Genomic DNA, 15,047 nt, shown 5'->3' on the forward strand with positions numbered 1-15,047 from the left:
CTGATACCACCTAAACACGCATACACTTGTGTATCTCATCTAAAGTCGGGTTAAAACCCGGAAACACCTGGCCTGCTGACACACCGATGAGGGACAAACACTATGGACCCATGGAGAGCCTCCGGCGTACAGCAGCCTTCACAGGGCCTCCGGAGTTGCTGTCTGAGCGAACGACGAAGAAGAAACCCGGAAACATGCCCCTAATGGCTTTGCCGTGAGGGCGTAAAACTTGAATTTCTCTTGATACCATTGAATATCTTTTTTCCTCTCTCTCTTGCTCTCTCTCTCACTCTCTCTCTCCTTGTGTGTGTATGTGTGTGTGTGTGTGTGTGTGTGTGTGTGTGTGTGTGTGTGTGTGTGTGTGTGTGTGTGTGTGTGTGTGTTTGTGTGAGGTGCGTGGTGTGTGTGTGTGTGTGTGTGTGTGTGTGTGTGTGTTCATCTTATCATCTAAAACAGCGTCATACAGATTGTCGTAAACAGAGTACTGAATCGACTTCACTTTTACACTGATCTTTTACCATCTAAGGGATGCAACTCAAAATGTTTAGTTCATCGACAGCCGATTTTGACATATCAACTCACTGAGTTGTGTCCCTTATAATTGCGCAAGCAAAAGCGAACTTGGGTAGTTTTTGAAATGCTTTTCACAGACAAACTAACACATATAGTTAGGGAGACATAGCCCTCGTTAAAACATTCAGTCAATGTTTGACAATGTAAACAGATTGCGAGAAGTAAACTGCGTCTATTTCTGTCTGCTATTATTTTCCACAGGGTAGTAGAGAACGGAGATGAATTTACACAAGAGAGAGAGAGAGAGAGAGAGAGAGAGAGAGAGAGAGAGAGAGAGAGAGAGAGAGAGAGAGAGACAGAGAGAGAGAGAGAGAGAGAGCTAGAGAGAGAGAGAGAGAGAGAGAGAGAGAGAGAGAGAGAGAGAGAGAGAGAGAGAGAGAGAGAGAGAGAGAGAGAGAGAGAGAGAGAGAGAGAAAACTGAAACTGAACTTTATTACCAAAGGATAGAGGTTTTAGGCAAAGCCTAATCTTACAACCTGTCCCTTATACAAACACTTAATACAGACGCACATAATATAGATAGTAAAATTGACAAGGTTATTGTTACTTACAGACGTACATAATGTAAATAGTAATAAGAAAAGGGTTATGGTTTTGTATACACATTCAAAAATGGGAAAAACAATATAGTTTGGAAATTGCAGCATAGTTGCAATAATGCATTGCATATAAACATCCAAAACAACTAATAACAAAAGGGAGAAAACAAATGTGGGGAGGAATTGTCCCAATCATTCGCATGTATATCATTATCAATACATACACATAAAGAACAAATCAAAATACAAACATAACTTGACTAAATGTAAAAAGCACTAAAATATCAGACATGAAAAGTGTTCTATTTACCCATTAAGCGGGAATGAAACTGGCGCCTAAACGTTTTCACAGAAGAGGCATTTCGGAGGGGTAGGGGTATGGAATTCCATAGAGACGCTCCTGAGAAGACTAAACTTGACTTATACAAATCTAGACGAGGGATGGGGGGAATCAGGTTCTGGGACCCATATCTTTTTGTGGCATGTCTGAAATGTGATTTTAAATATCCAGGAACATTATTGTTAATTACTTTGTACATAAAGACAGCCTTGTTTAGCGTCAACTGATCTTTCAAGGGAAGGAAATTAAGGAGCTTTAATTTATCATCTGTTGGCTTATTTGACTCATGCAGAATTAGTTTTGCAGCACGGCGATGAAGAGAATTGAGTCGTTTGAGATGAACATCACTGCAGTTATCCCAAAGTGTTGAAGCAAAGTTGATATGGGGCATTATGTGAGCGTAATAAAACAACTTGAGTGCTTCCACATCGGCATAATGTCTTAATTCTTTTGTTACTTAGTCCTTTCACTGCATTCCATTACTGTTCTCATAACTTGTGATAGTGGAAATATGTGCAATGTGGAATGGTCCTTATTTTTTAGGTGCTGGAGTAGTTCTGTGATGGTAGTAGTTTTGTGCAATGCGACTCTAAGTTCAGGTGCTTGAGTAGATCTGTGATAGTCTGTTAATACTGTTGTTTTAAACTGTCTAGATCATGATTATATAATTTTATGTGATGATCTGACTAAATGATAATAATTACATGTACTACTTACTTTTTAATTTTAGGTATTGTTCTAGTATTCACTAATGTTGTATTGATATTACTGGCACCCCTTTTAAACTGATATGGTTTTTACGTTTACAAGGCGACGATGTGAATTTGTGATGTAGATATGTGGCTGGTTATGTGTGAGAATGTAAATAATTGTGTGTGTGTGTGTCTGTGTGTGTGTGTGTGTGTGTGTGTGTGTGTGTGTGTGTGTGTGTGTGTGTGTGTGTGTGTGTGTGTGTGTGAGTTGTGTCTGTGTGTGCATGACAGTGTAATGTACGTATGTATGCATGCATGGTGATGTGTGTCTGCATATGTGTCTGGTTGGTTTTTATTTTATTTTTACCGTGCCGTGCCAAGATGAAATCCTTTTGCAAAATTGGTGAATAAATATCTTGTATTCTTGTATCCTTGTATTTAGACAATAAGTACAAATTTTTAGATACTAATTTGCAAATTTTACTCAAGTGAGTTTGCCATTTCAGAGAGAGAGACGAAGAGAGAGAGAGAGAGAGAGAGAGAGAGAGAGAGAGAGAGAGAGAGAGAGAGAGAGAGAGAGAGAGAGAGAGAGAGAGAGAGAGAGAGAGAGAGAGAGAGAGAGAGAGAGAGAGAGAGAGAGAGAGAGAGAGAGAGAGAGAAACTGAAACTGAAACTGAAACTGAAACTGAACTTTATTACCAAAGGATAGAGGTTTTAGGCAAAGCCTAATCTTACAACCTGTCCCTTATACAAACACTTAATACAGACGCACATAATATAGATAGTAAAATTGACAAGGTTATTGTTACTTACAGACGTACATAATGTAAATAGTAATAAGAAAGGGGTTATGGTTTTGTATACACATTCAAAAATGGGAAAAACAATATAGGGTGGAAATTGCAGCATAGTTGCAATAATGCATTGCATATAAACATCCAAAACAACTAATAACAAATGTGAGGAGGAATTGTCCCAATCATTCGCATGTATATCATTATCAATACATACACATAAAGAACAAATCAAAATACAAACATAACTTGACTAAATGTAAAAAGCACTAAAATATCAGACATGAAAAGTGTTCTATTTACCCATTAAGCGGGAATGAAACTGGCGCCTAAACGTTTTCACAGAAGAGGCATTTCGGAGGGGTAGGGGTATGGAATTCCATAGAGACGCTCCTGAGAAGGCTAAACTTGACTTATACAAGTCTAGACGAGGGATGGGGGGAATCAGGTTCTGGGACCCATATCTTTTTGTGGCATGTCTGAAATGGGATTTTAAATACCCAGGAACATTATTGTTAATTACTTTGTACATAAAGACAGCCTTGTTTAGCGTCAACTGATCTTTCAAGGGAAGGAAATTAAGGAGCTTTAATTTATCATCTGTTGGCTTATTTGACTCATGCAGAATTAGTTTTGCAGCACGGCGATGAAGAGAATTGAGTCGTTTGAGATGAACATCACTGCAGTTATCCCAAAGTGTTGAAGCAAAGTTGATATGGGGCATTATGTGAGCGTAATAAAACAACTTGAGTGCTTCTACGTCAGCATAATGTCTTAATTTAGACAATAAGTACAAATATTTAGATACTAATTTGCAAATTTTACTCAAGTGAGTTTGCCATTTAAATTCTTGATCAACGGTAACCCCTAATAATTTATGCTCTTTAACTTGTTGCACTTGAGTTGAATCAATTGACAGTTGAAGTTGTAAGGGTTTTAATTGGTGTTTTTGTCTAGTTGTAATCACCATACTTTTCGTCTTAACAGGGTGAATAACCATTGCATTAGTGGTGCACCATTCTGTCATCTCATCTATACTTTTTTGAAGAGATTGGTTGACGGCTACCAAAGACTTCTGACTGGTGTGGATTGATGAATCATCCGCAAAGAACTCACATCTTACTTTCTCATCTGACACATGAAGAGGTAAATCATTTATATAAATACAGAACAATATAGGTCCTAATACAGACCCTTGAGGCACACCACTTTTGACAAAATCATTCGACGAAGTTTTACAGTTGATGAATACATATTGTTTCCGTTTTGAAAGATATGATTCGAAGAAGGCACAAGCAGAGTCATCTTTTAAGTAGCATTGTAATTTCTTTAATAATAAGGAGTGGTCTACAAGGTCAAAGGCTTTTTTAAAGTCCAGGAATAACGCTCCTGTTACTTCGGACTCATTAATAGCTGATAGCCAAGTTTCACATAAAGAGCTGAGAGCAGTGTGGCATGAATGCTTAGAGCGAAATCCAGACTGAAATGGATGAAACAAATTCATTCGTTCCATATATTCCAGTAAATATTTCTGAATATGCTTCTCCAAAGGCTTAGATAAAACAGGTAAGAGGGAAATTGGTCGAAAGTTGTTAGGGTCCGTAAGATCCTTGCTTTTTGGGAGTGGCACTACCTTGGCACATTTTAAAATAGAGGGAAAAACGTTTTGTTGTATGCCAAGGTTGTAGACATAAGTCAGTGAATCAATTATGTATGGTAAAGCAAGTCTGAGCAACCAGACAGGAATCTTATCGGGACCCATTGACTTTTTATTCGCCATCTGTTCTATCAGTTTTCCAACCTCGTGGACAGTAATGGGTGGAATAGAAAACGTTTCGTTTTGAGTCAACTTTCGTCCACAAAATGTTTTTAATTTTTCTAGAGAGACATCAATATCAAGGGACTCATTCTGCATGAGACAGGCTTTCAGTTTCTCTGCGAGCGAAATAAAGTGTTGATTAAAATCTTAAAGAGAGAGAGAGAGAGAGGTGCATTCAATTCCAAGACTGACAGATCAGTCTGCTTTTACACTTTCTCACATCACTGAGAGCGGGTAAACTGAAAAAGATAAAATAAATGACAAGAAATTGACAATCAAACTAACTGCTAGTCACTCATGCTGTTCACAGGGATGTGACTCCTTGATCGGAATCATCTGTAAATACACAAGTCATCTTCTTTGTGGATACCATTAGAAGCTGGGATATAAGAAACAGGGCACACCACTTTGGCAACAGTTATACAAAAAATGTACGGACAAATGACCACAATAAGCACTTAAAGACCGGAGGCATACGAAATTAATAATGCCCAATTACAAGGAACCAGAATGAAGACAGACGTAGCGGAAAATATTGTGTCATCCACGTAAAAGCAATGAGGTCTGGCTTGCGCAAATTTTACGTAGATTACTCACGAGAGGTCTGAATCCAACGATAAACAGCGCAGCATTCCATCTGACATGGCGGGACATACCGCTGATGAATGTGATTAGTTCAGCTGCCACGTTGAGGCTTTCTTTTTCTGTCTACTATCTCCCCCCTCCCACAAGAGATTTAGATAATGTGGTGAGCGTGAGAGGGAGGGGTGTGTGTGTGTGTGTGTGGGGGGGGGTGGTGGCACGAGTGAGTGTGGTTCTAGTGTGTGTGTTGTTTGTTGTTGTTGGTGTGTGTTTGTGTGTGTGTGTGTTTGTGTGTGTGTGTGTGTGTGTGTGTGCATGTGTGTGTGTAAGTGTGTGCATATATGTGTGTGTGTGTGTGTTTGTGTTTGTGTGTGTGTGTGTGTGTGTGTGTCCCTTTGCTCTGTGGTGGAGCTAAAGAGAGAGGGTGAGATAGAGAGAGACAGGGATACACATACACAGACAAAAAGCCGATGCAGCCGTCCCGAACCAAATTCAAATAACCTTAAGTCAGTGCGATGTTTGTTTGACTTTTAAAAAAATAGTTTTTAGCCCGGCAGAATCTTAAAAATTAAATAGAGTTAACACCAACCTGTCATGAAATGCAGTAGGGCGGCCAGACGTTTAATGATGTAGCGAGGCCTTCTCAAGGAGTAAATAGCGAAGCTATGGCCGATGATTGTGATGACCAAAGCGATGATAGTGAAGGCTATTGCAGTTCTGGTGTAATCTGCAGACAAAATGTACAACATAATTAATGTTAGACAGTGCATTAGTGTCAACGGTTCTATATAATGCGCGTGGCCATAGATAGACAATCATTTACTACAACCATGGCAATATTTAAAAGCACACAAATTAAGAATGTCAGAACCTTTATTTGTCCTCCTCATCATCAACATCCCCGTTCGGGTCCTTCTCGTCATCTTGCTGATTATCACCATCATCATCATTAGTAAACACATTTAAAATATTTGTCATTGTGGGGTGTCGCCATTTCCCTTAAGTATTGACAAAGCAAGTTGGCATCATCATCATCATCATCATCATCATCATCATCATCATCATCATCATCATCATCGCCATAATGTTCGTTCTTTACGTAATACCATTAACAATATAATGACACGTGCGGTCGTTTGCGATAATCAGCTAAAATGAACGGTGTTAAATATTAATTGAATGCAAAAGCCGGCTCACACAAAGCTCTCCATACTTAAAGCTCCACAATATTACAATAAGTTAAACAGATCGGTGTGATTTATATTTCACAGTACACTTTAGTGTCACCAACCCCTCGAACGACTTCTGCTAACGTTGGAAAAAACATTGAATAAAATAAAAATAAAACAAGTCGCGTAAGGCGAAAATACAACATTTAGTCAAGTAGCTGTCGAACTCACAGAATGAAACTGAACGCAATGCAACGCAGCAAGACCGTATACTCGTAGCATCGTCAGTCCACCGCTCACGGCAAAGGCAGTGAAATTGACAAGAAGAGCGGGGTAGTAGTTGCGCTGAGAAGGATAGCACGCTTTTCTGTACCTCTCTTCGTTTTAACTTTCTGAGCGTGTTTTTAATCCAAACATAGCATATCTATATGTTTATGGAATCAGGAACCGACAAGGAATAAGATGAAAGTGTTTTTAAATTGATTTGGACAATTTAATTTTGATAATAATTTTTATATTTTTAATTTTCAGAGCTTGTTTTTAATCCAAATATAACATATTTATATGTTTTTGGAATCAGCAAATGATGGAGAATAAGATGAACGTAAATTTGGATCGTTTTATAAAACCTTTTTTTTTTTTTACAATTTTCAGATTTTTAATGACCAAAGTCATTAATTAATTTTTAAGCCACCAAGCTGAAATGCAATACCGAAGTCCGGGCTTCGTCGAAGATTACTTGACCAAAATTTCAACCAATTTGGTTGAAAAATAAGGGCGTGACAGTGCTGCCTCAACTTTCACGAAAAGCCGGATATGACGTCATCAAAGACATTTATTAAAAAAATGAAAAAAACGTTCGGGGATTTCATACCCAGGAACTCTCATGTCAAATTTCATAAAGATCGGTCCAGTAGTTTAGTCTGAATCGCTCTACACACACACACAGACACACATACACCATATGACCCTCGTCTCGATTCCCCCCTCTACGTTAATACATTTAGTCAAAACTTGACTAAATGTAAAAACATAATAAAAAGTTTACACGAGCAAGACCGGTAAAAGTAATCTGCGCACATTTAATCACCCTGTTGCATGACAGTCCAACATCAAAAACCTCTCTGGTATTAGGGTTCCAGAGGCTGATCACTCAACAAATCGCATTGGCTTAATCTGATCTCGTGATATTTATTCAGGCAGAACAGTCGTTTTCGCCATGAATCTTGTGATGGTGCAATTCGAATTACCTGATGAGCGGGGGTAACGGAAAAGGTGATGGGGTGGTGGTATGTGTGGGGGAAGGGGAATGGGGAAAGTGGGTGGGGGTGGGGATGGGTTTATACAGTCAACGGGAAGCTGATGCAAAAGTCATAATGTTCGAGAAAAAAACACGCAAATGTATCAGCAACCGAAAATGTTAAGTGACATTGCGAATTGAATGTAAAGGAACCACGAACAGATACAAACACTCGTCAGAACCTTATATCTGAGGTCTACTGGATGTGTTTGTGGACAATTCATACATTCGTAGACTCAAGTTCAAGGTGGTTTTAATATCAATATTCATGGTGCGCTTCATTTCAGTTTCTTTCTTTATTTTTCTATTGTGTACTGTTTTGTACGTGTAAGGATACATACATTGATTTCTCAAACATAAAATCGGTCAACAATTGTGTTATAAAAATGCATAAAAACCAGTCAAACAAAATAAAACGTGTACAGGAAAAACAAAATAACCAAACAAATCTGCACGAAAACTAGAACCAAACAAGCTTCGACAAAAAAAACCCACAATCGAATGCTGGAATGAAGGCCACGCAACCTAACTGTTTTTGACGTTAAAAGCTGTCATTATGGTTCACAGAGTTGGCGTACGCGAGGTTATTAAGCGCGTACGAATAACTTCCACTTAGATGGCTAGCCATCATTCACATCGGAAGACACACTAAAAGTATTTTGTAAAGCTGCTTACATTTGTACTCAAAGAGGAGTAAACTGGTGCTTGTACGAATCCTTTGCATTATATATAAAAACAATATTGCCATCTGTTTTGACGGACTACACGCCCGCTCTTTCTCTCCCAAAACGCAGACATAGGCACAGACATCCCCCCAAAAAAAACCAGACAGACTGACAGACGCACGCACGCACAGTGCACACACACACACACACACACGCACACACACACACATTCGCACGCACACGCACGCACGCACGCACACACACGCACGCACAAACACACACACACACACATACACACACACATACACACACACACACACACAGACACACACACACACACACACACACAGACACAGACACACACACACACACACACACACACACACTTCAGTTACAGCTTGGTAAATTTGTACATGACTGTTTTCTGAAGAAGAAACAATGATTCTTCTTTTATTTCTGTTGTTTGGTTTGTGCTGTATAAGCCTTAAGGTTTCGTGGCAATAAAATATTTTGCTATTCTATTCTATGCTATTCTATTCTATAGATTCAATTCACACACAAACCGACACCAAAACACGCAAAATAAGTATGAACTAGACTAGACTACCCAAAACAACTGCACCCAAGCCTAAACACCAGCAAAGGCGTTCTAACAAAAATCAATAGAGATCGACTTGTGTAACCTTCAACAGGGCTTTATTCAATAAATGTCAATTGTTCTGTGTGTAAACTTCTCAACAGTTGGAAACTCTGTACAAGGCGTAATGCTTTGACATTTTGAGAAACAGAAGGCCGCTAGAAATGTCTCGTGTTCCTACGTGAACTGTCTATTTTCTAAAATACCACTTAGGTGTGGCTATACAAAAAGTACTAAAACAATCGAATGTGTGCTTGTATGTACGTGTGTTTGTGTATGCTTGTGCGTGCGTGCGTGTAAGCGTGTGTTTCGGTCTGTGCAAGTGTCCGTCTGTATGTCAGTCCGTTCACCTGCTCGTTCGTGACTTTATAAGTAGCTACTGAAAATTATACTTTAAAAACTTTGTTTTGGACGCTTATCTTAATAAAGGGATACTCTTTTACAAGAGAAAAATCCTCATACGTTTGTGCACAAAACACTGATACAAAATGTATGATGCAGAACTCTTCTTACAGAAGAGAAGAGTCTCATCGACGGTCACCAGGCTTTTGCAGCATTCTAAACCTTTGAAATGATTAACAAAGAAAAAAGTGTTGACTCGACAGCTGCTTTTGAAGGCTACAAACAAAGTCCATGAAAAGCACGTTTTCTGTCTGAGGTTTTCGTGATCGATTCATGAATTCCGTCTTTAGTGTCAGATTTGTTGAAGTCTGCAACTTTTGTAACGCTCACCTCAAGCGATGCTGCTGTCTACAAAACCTGTCTTCCCATTCCTTGTCTTTCGTCCTCAGTGTTTGTCTATCTGTCTCTCCACCTATGTAACTGTCCGTCTAAGTGTTTGTCTGCTTCTCTTTCTCTTAGTTCATTCACAAACAGACTAAAGGACACACACAGACGCACGCACGCACACACTCACACTGACGGTTCAACCAGCGCGCAGAAATGCATACAAGCAAATAGCAGGTACTATATATCCTCTGTATGCCTGCTTGTCACTTTTTCTCTCATGTTCTCAGTCTGTATGTCTGTGTTCCTGTATATCTGTACATATATTTATGTCTGTCTGTCTGTCTGTCTGTCTGTCTGTCTCTCTCCTCTCTCTCTCTCTCTCTCTCTCTCTCTCTCTCTCTCTCTCTCTCTCTCTCTCTCTCTCTCAACAACTTGTGTATTTCTGTGGCAGTAATGAGGATAATGTGATGAACAGCTTCAGCAGATTTGTGTTCTTCATGTTTATACAGAAGAGACGAACCCTTATCAATCAGGTTCAGTGACATGTCACCAGGGTTTTAATGCATTTGTTGAATTTATGCGTGAATATATTAATGTATAACTATGCAGATACTAGAACTGTTATTTTAACCACTAGATTGTAAGGGGCTGTGGCCTCAGACAATTACAGATTTGCTCTTGTTATTGTTCTTGTTCTCTCTCTCTCTCTCTCTCTCTTTCTCTCTCTCTCTCTCTCTCTCTCTCTCTCTCTCTCTCTCTCTCTCTCTCTCTCTCTCTCTCTCTCTCTCTCTTACCATATACTTATATTCACGTCATATTACATACTCATAGCATATAATATTCATATTGTTTTACTTCGTAGATTAGATTTTGTGTTTCGTGTGGCCGTGGTGCTTATGCTTATTTACTGTACATTTACATGTTATGCCTATATGAATTCATTATATGTTGTTTATATGCGTGCGGATGTGTTAGTGTGAATGTAAAGGGCACGTTGTAAGATTAGGCCCTTGGCTTAAAATGTTTACCCTTTATGTCAATAAAATAGTCTGAGTCTAAGTCTGAGTCTCTCTCTCTCTCTCAGTCTTTCTCTCTCTCTCTCTCTCTCTCTCTCTCTCTCTCTCTCTCTCTCTCTCTCTCTCACTCTATCTCTCTCTCTCTTTATCTCTCTCTCTCTCTCTCTCTCTCTCTTTATCTCTCTCTCTCTCTCTCTCTCTCTCTCTCTCTCTCTCTCTCTCTCTCTCTCTCTCTCTCTCTCTCTCCCCCTCTTCTTTGATCTTTCCCAGAAGAGTATTTTTGACATTGTGTCACATTTATTTGTACGAGTATTTCTGGCTGGACTGATGACATTTTGTTCTGGGTGAACCCATTCCTTAAAAAGCTTGTAGGGCTATACATCTGTCCATGGCTGTCCATCATTTACAATGTGTGTCCCTCCTGTTAATATGCTTTTATTCGTAGCTTGATTGAGTCAAAAATGTCAGAGAACATATATTTATGGGTGCGCTGCATCTATTTTCGGGGAGTCTGCGGTTAATTTGGACACATTGTAAAAATAACATTCCGAAACAGAGAGGAACATGTTCCAATTTTGATTTAAAATGGCACGATCAACGCTGTTGTTTTCATGAGCTGACAGATGTGTGTTTGTGTGTGTGTGTGTGTGTGTGTGTGTGTGTGTGTGTGTGTGTGTGTCTGTGCGGGCGTGCGAACGTGTGTGTGTATGTGTGTGCGTGTGCGTGCGTGTGTGTGCTGTGTGTGTATGTATGTGTGTGTGTATGTGTGTGTGTGTGTGTTTGTGTGTGTGTGTGTGTGTGTTTATGCGTGCGTGCGTGTGTGTGTGCGTGTGACCTAACTTTTTAGTCAGTGCGCGAGTCTGCACTTATGCGGGTTTTTCATTTGAACTGTCCACCTCCATTCTCCATACAATCCCTTTTATCTAGTCTCCATCTCTCCGCGCAAAAGCAAATTTATCCGGGGAAGAAAAAAAACAAACCCTGTGTCGGCTGTTCACGAAGGAGCGACGAGTACAGCTCTCAGGGGAATGAATGCAGCGGATGCAACTGTCGACTCCAGTCTCCCGGGTCTTTTCCCCATGACAGTTTTTCCCCATGACAGTTCAGAGACATCCTGCTTGCTGCCGCGCGGGCAGAGAAAATGTTCCCCCTTTATCTTCACCGCGCCGGCAGCAAAACCCCTTACGCGGAGGTGTTTTCAGACAGGCCAGACACAGGTTGTCCCGGAGGTGATGAAGTCTTTGGTCCGTTCTTCCAGACCTCGCTTTTCCCGCAAACCTTCCTTTCTTTTCATTTTTTTTGCTCTGATCGGTCCGTGGCTACAAATGGATAAATAGACACCTCCCGCTTCCCTTTCCTCTTCTCTCTCCCCCCCCCACGCTCTCCCCCTCTCCTTCTTCCGGTACGTTTCCCCAGCAATGAGTTTTAACTTTTAGAAAGATATCAAGACTGTTAACAAGATTTTAAAGTACCTGCTGTGAAAGAATATGGGTTTCAAGGAACCTCCTGCCTGTTACAGTGATACGCTTTAATTTTGGGAAATTTTTAAAGGGTAGGCCAATTTCAAAATTGTTCTCGCGTGACCCCTTGGGTTCAAGAAACAATAATACACAACACAACAAACTTCTTCTTCTTCTTGTCGATAACACGTCTATACTGTTGGACCGGACAGCGAGACAACTGATGCTGCCTTCTCCAGATACACAACAAACAAACCCCTCTCCTTCTTTAACCATTCACTTAGAACTAGAAAATTACTTTTGCAATTATGCCCATCTATCAATATTTCAGTCGTTGTTTTTCTTTGCTATAGTCTAGGATGTGACAACTCCAGCGTGTGCCTCTCTGGTTCATTAAGCGAAATCAAGGTCTGAAAGATAGCGTATCTGTTTTTGACGTAATACGCCGTACTTATTTTCAACACTATCCTCTTTCCAATGTTCAACTGAACTGTCGGTAACTTTAAAGACTCAAGACTGATAATACACTTTGGATCGATGGACAACTAAAATGCCTGTCCGTCGTGTACATTGCTTTAATGTTGCTTTAATGTTTTACACGTGTTCATTTGAAATGATGTTTACAATTGTGAAATTTATCACACATGAATTTGTCCCTTGAGAAACTGAAGTTTCCTATGTCTAACATAGTGCAGTCGGCTAAACTCTGACCTACAAGTACAGCAGCATTGCTAGGCGAAAAGTTAAAAGGCAGAAGACACAAACCAGAATAAACACATTCAGGCAATGTGTTTTTCCCACCCCGAAAGAAAAATACATTACGGGTCGAAAGCCAGAGGGATTTGCGGGCGAAGCAAATCCCTAAACACACTCAAACGAAAAAATACGTGGATGGTGTTCGTTGATCCGGGGAAAAAAAAAAGACGAACAAATAAATTATCGGTCAAAAGCCAAGGGGATTCCTGTTGAAAGCAAATCCTCAACAACAACAAAAGGCAAAACTACATAACAACGTATTCTATAATGAACAATATTTTTTTTAAACGTGAACCTGTCAGATGGTTAAGCTCGATTTAGTGAGCGAAACGCGATCCGTCGCTATGGCAACTAACATAGAAACAAGACTACTGCAGAGACACAAGATTGTTTGGTTCCTGTACGTGATCTGCCTACGTGCATGTCACACATCAGATTTTCAGGCCAATCTGCAATTGTTGCAAAATCCTGAAGTCTTTAATTCTCTTTTTAGGTTGTCTTGTGAAGTTAAGGAGGAAAAGTTACATATCAACTTCTACCGATTAGGCAGACAACTGACAGGCTGGCATCGGGGACACACTAATACGTTAAGTGTAGTCTCTGTATTGAATCACTCTGGGTTCACGATTCGCTTTACAAAACCAATTTATCATGATCCACATCTCCCCATCCTCACCCCTTTCTGCGAGTACAGCTACACTATTGTCGTTCCGAACTGCAACAAGTCTGATATAAAGCATACACGTGAGAAAAGATGCGAGCAAAAACGTTTGTGGATGTCTCAGAACCGTCATACTTTCACAGCCCTGTGCGATCAACATGCTCAGAAGTGCTTTAAAATGAACATTTCTAAATAAACCCTGGCCACGATTTATTTTTTATTTTTTTTACATCGTACAGTGTCGGATTAACCAAACATGTTTCCTTGAAATTAACCTCAGTATTTTCCTGTGGTGACTGGACCAATGAAACAAACATTCTGCACAAGTCTTTACATTATGTTAGCATAATATAATATATATTTTCTTTCACCTTAGCAATTAATCACAGAACCACAGGTCTTAATGTAACACCACAAATAACAACAGATATTATTTGATGCATAAGTTACCAACGACGCTCTCAATACACTTTTTTTCCGATTAGACTTGACAATTTCAAAACATTGAACACACTTCGTTTTCGCCTGAGCTTATGGTGAATTGTATGCTGAACTAATTTAGATTAAAGTACAACAAAAAACAAAAACAACACTCTTTTGAAAGGTTAACTGCAAACTACATTTCATTCCTATAGAAGCGCAAAAGCTTAAAAGTTAAATAAGCTATTAATAGCGACTGCAGCCATAAAATCATCATTCAAAACAACAACAACAACAACAACAACAACAACAACAACAACAGCAACAACAACTACTACTACTACAACAACAACAACAACAACACTGCAATCTTCCAATCCAAACTCTTCTAATTCAGTGCTGCACATCATTCAAGCACATGCAGACGGTGACGAACGCCCTTAACGAGATCAGTGGGATCCAAATAAAGACGATTATATGAAGATGATATAATATTGATAAACATATCCTTGAAATGAATAATGAAATGGTTAGAGATAATGACGTGCGCGTCATTATCTGTCATTAAATTGGCAGGAGGTTATACAAACTGAGAAAAAAAGTTGCACGGAAAAGATAAACGCAACTGAAGAAAACGGGCTGCAACTGGGAGATAAGCTTGTCACAGAAAATCAAATCAGTCGCAAGCAACACATTCTTTTTTATCGGAATAATCTTCTCGCCCACAGGAAACTGAACTGCAAATTTGGCTGCCGTAAACGTCTTTGGAAAGTTATCTGCGGTTCTGGAAGGTGCGTAGAATAATACCATTTAATCCAAATGTAAATCAGTAAAAGAATGAGCAAATGAAATCAATCAATAAATAAATGAACACAATAATAAATAAATAAGCAAC

General features: G+C 39.5%; 1 protein-coding gene across 1 annotated transcript in view; it reads right to left on the reverse strand.

Moving 5' to 3' along the window:
* LOC138960236 (voltage-dependent calcium channel gamma-1 subunit-like) overlaps positions 1-15,047 on the reverse strand; it is a gene marked incomplete in the record, with an annotated part of 101,568 nt that overhangs the window by 8,212 nt on the left and 78,309 nt on the right. The window contains 1 exon segment of the mRNA XM_070332041.1: positions 5,929-6,066. Within this exon segment, the coding sequence (XP_070188142.1) occupies positions 5,929-6,066 (138 nt within the window).

This window comes from Littorina saxatilis, linkage group LG2 (assembly GCF_037325665.1).
Source record: "Littorina saxatilis isolate snail1 linkage group LG2, US_GU_Lsax_2.0, whole genome shotgun sequence".
NCBI classification, from domain to species: domain Eukaryota; kingdom Metazoa; phylum Mollusca; class Gastropoda; order Littorinimorpha; family Littorinidae; genus Littorina; species Littorina saxatilis.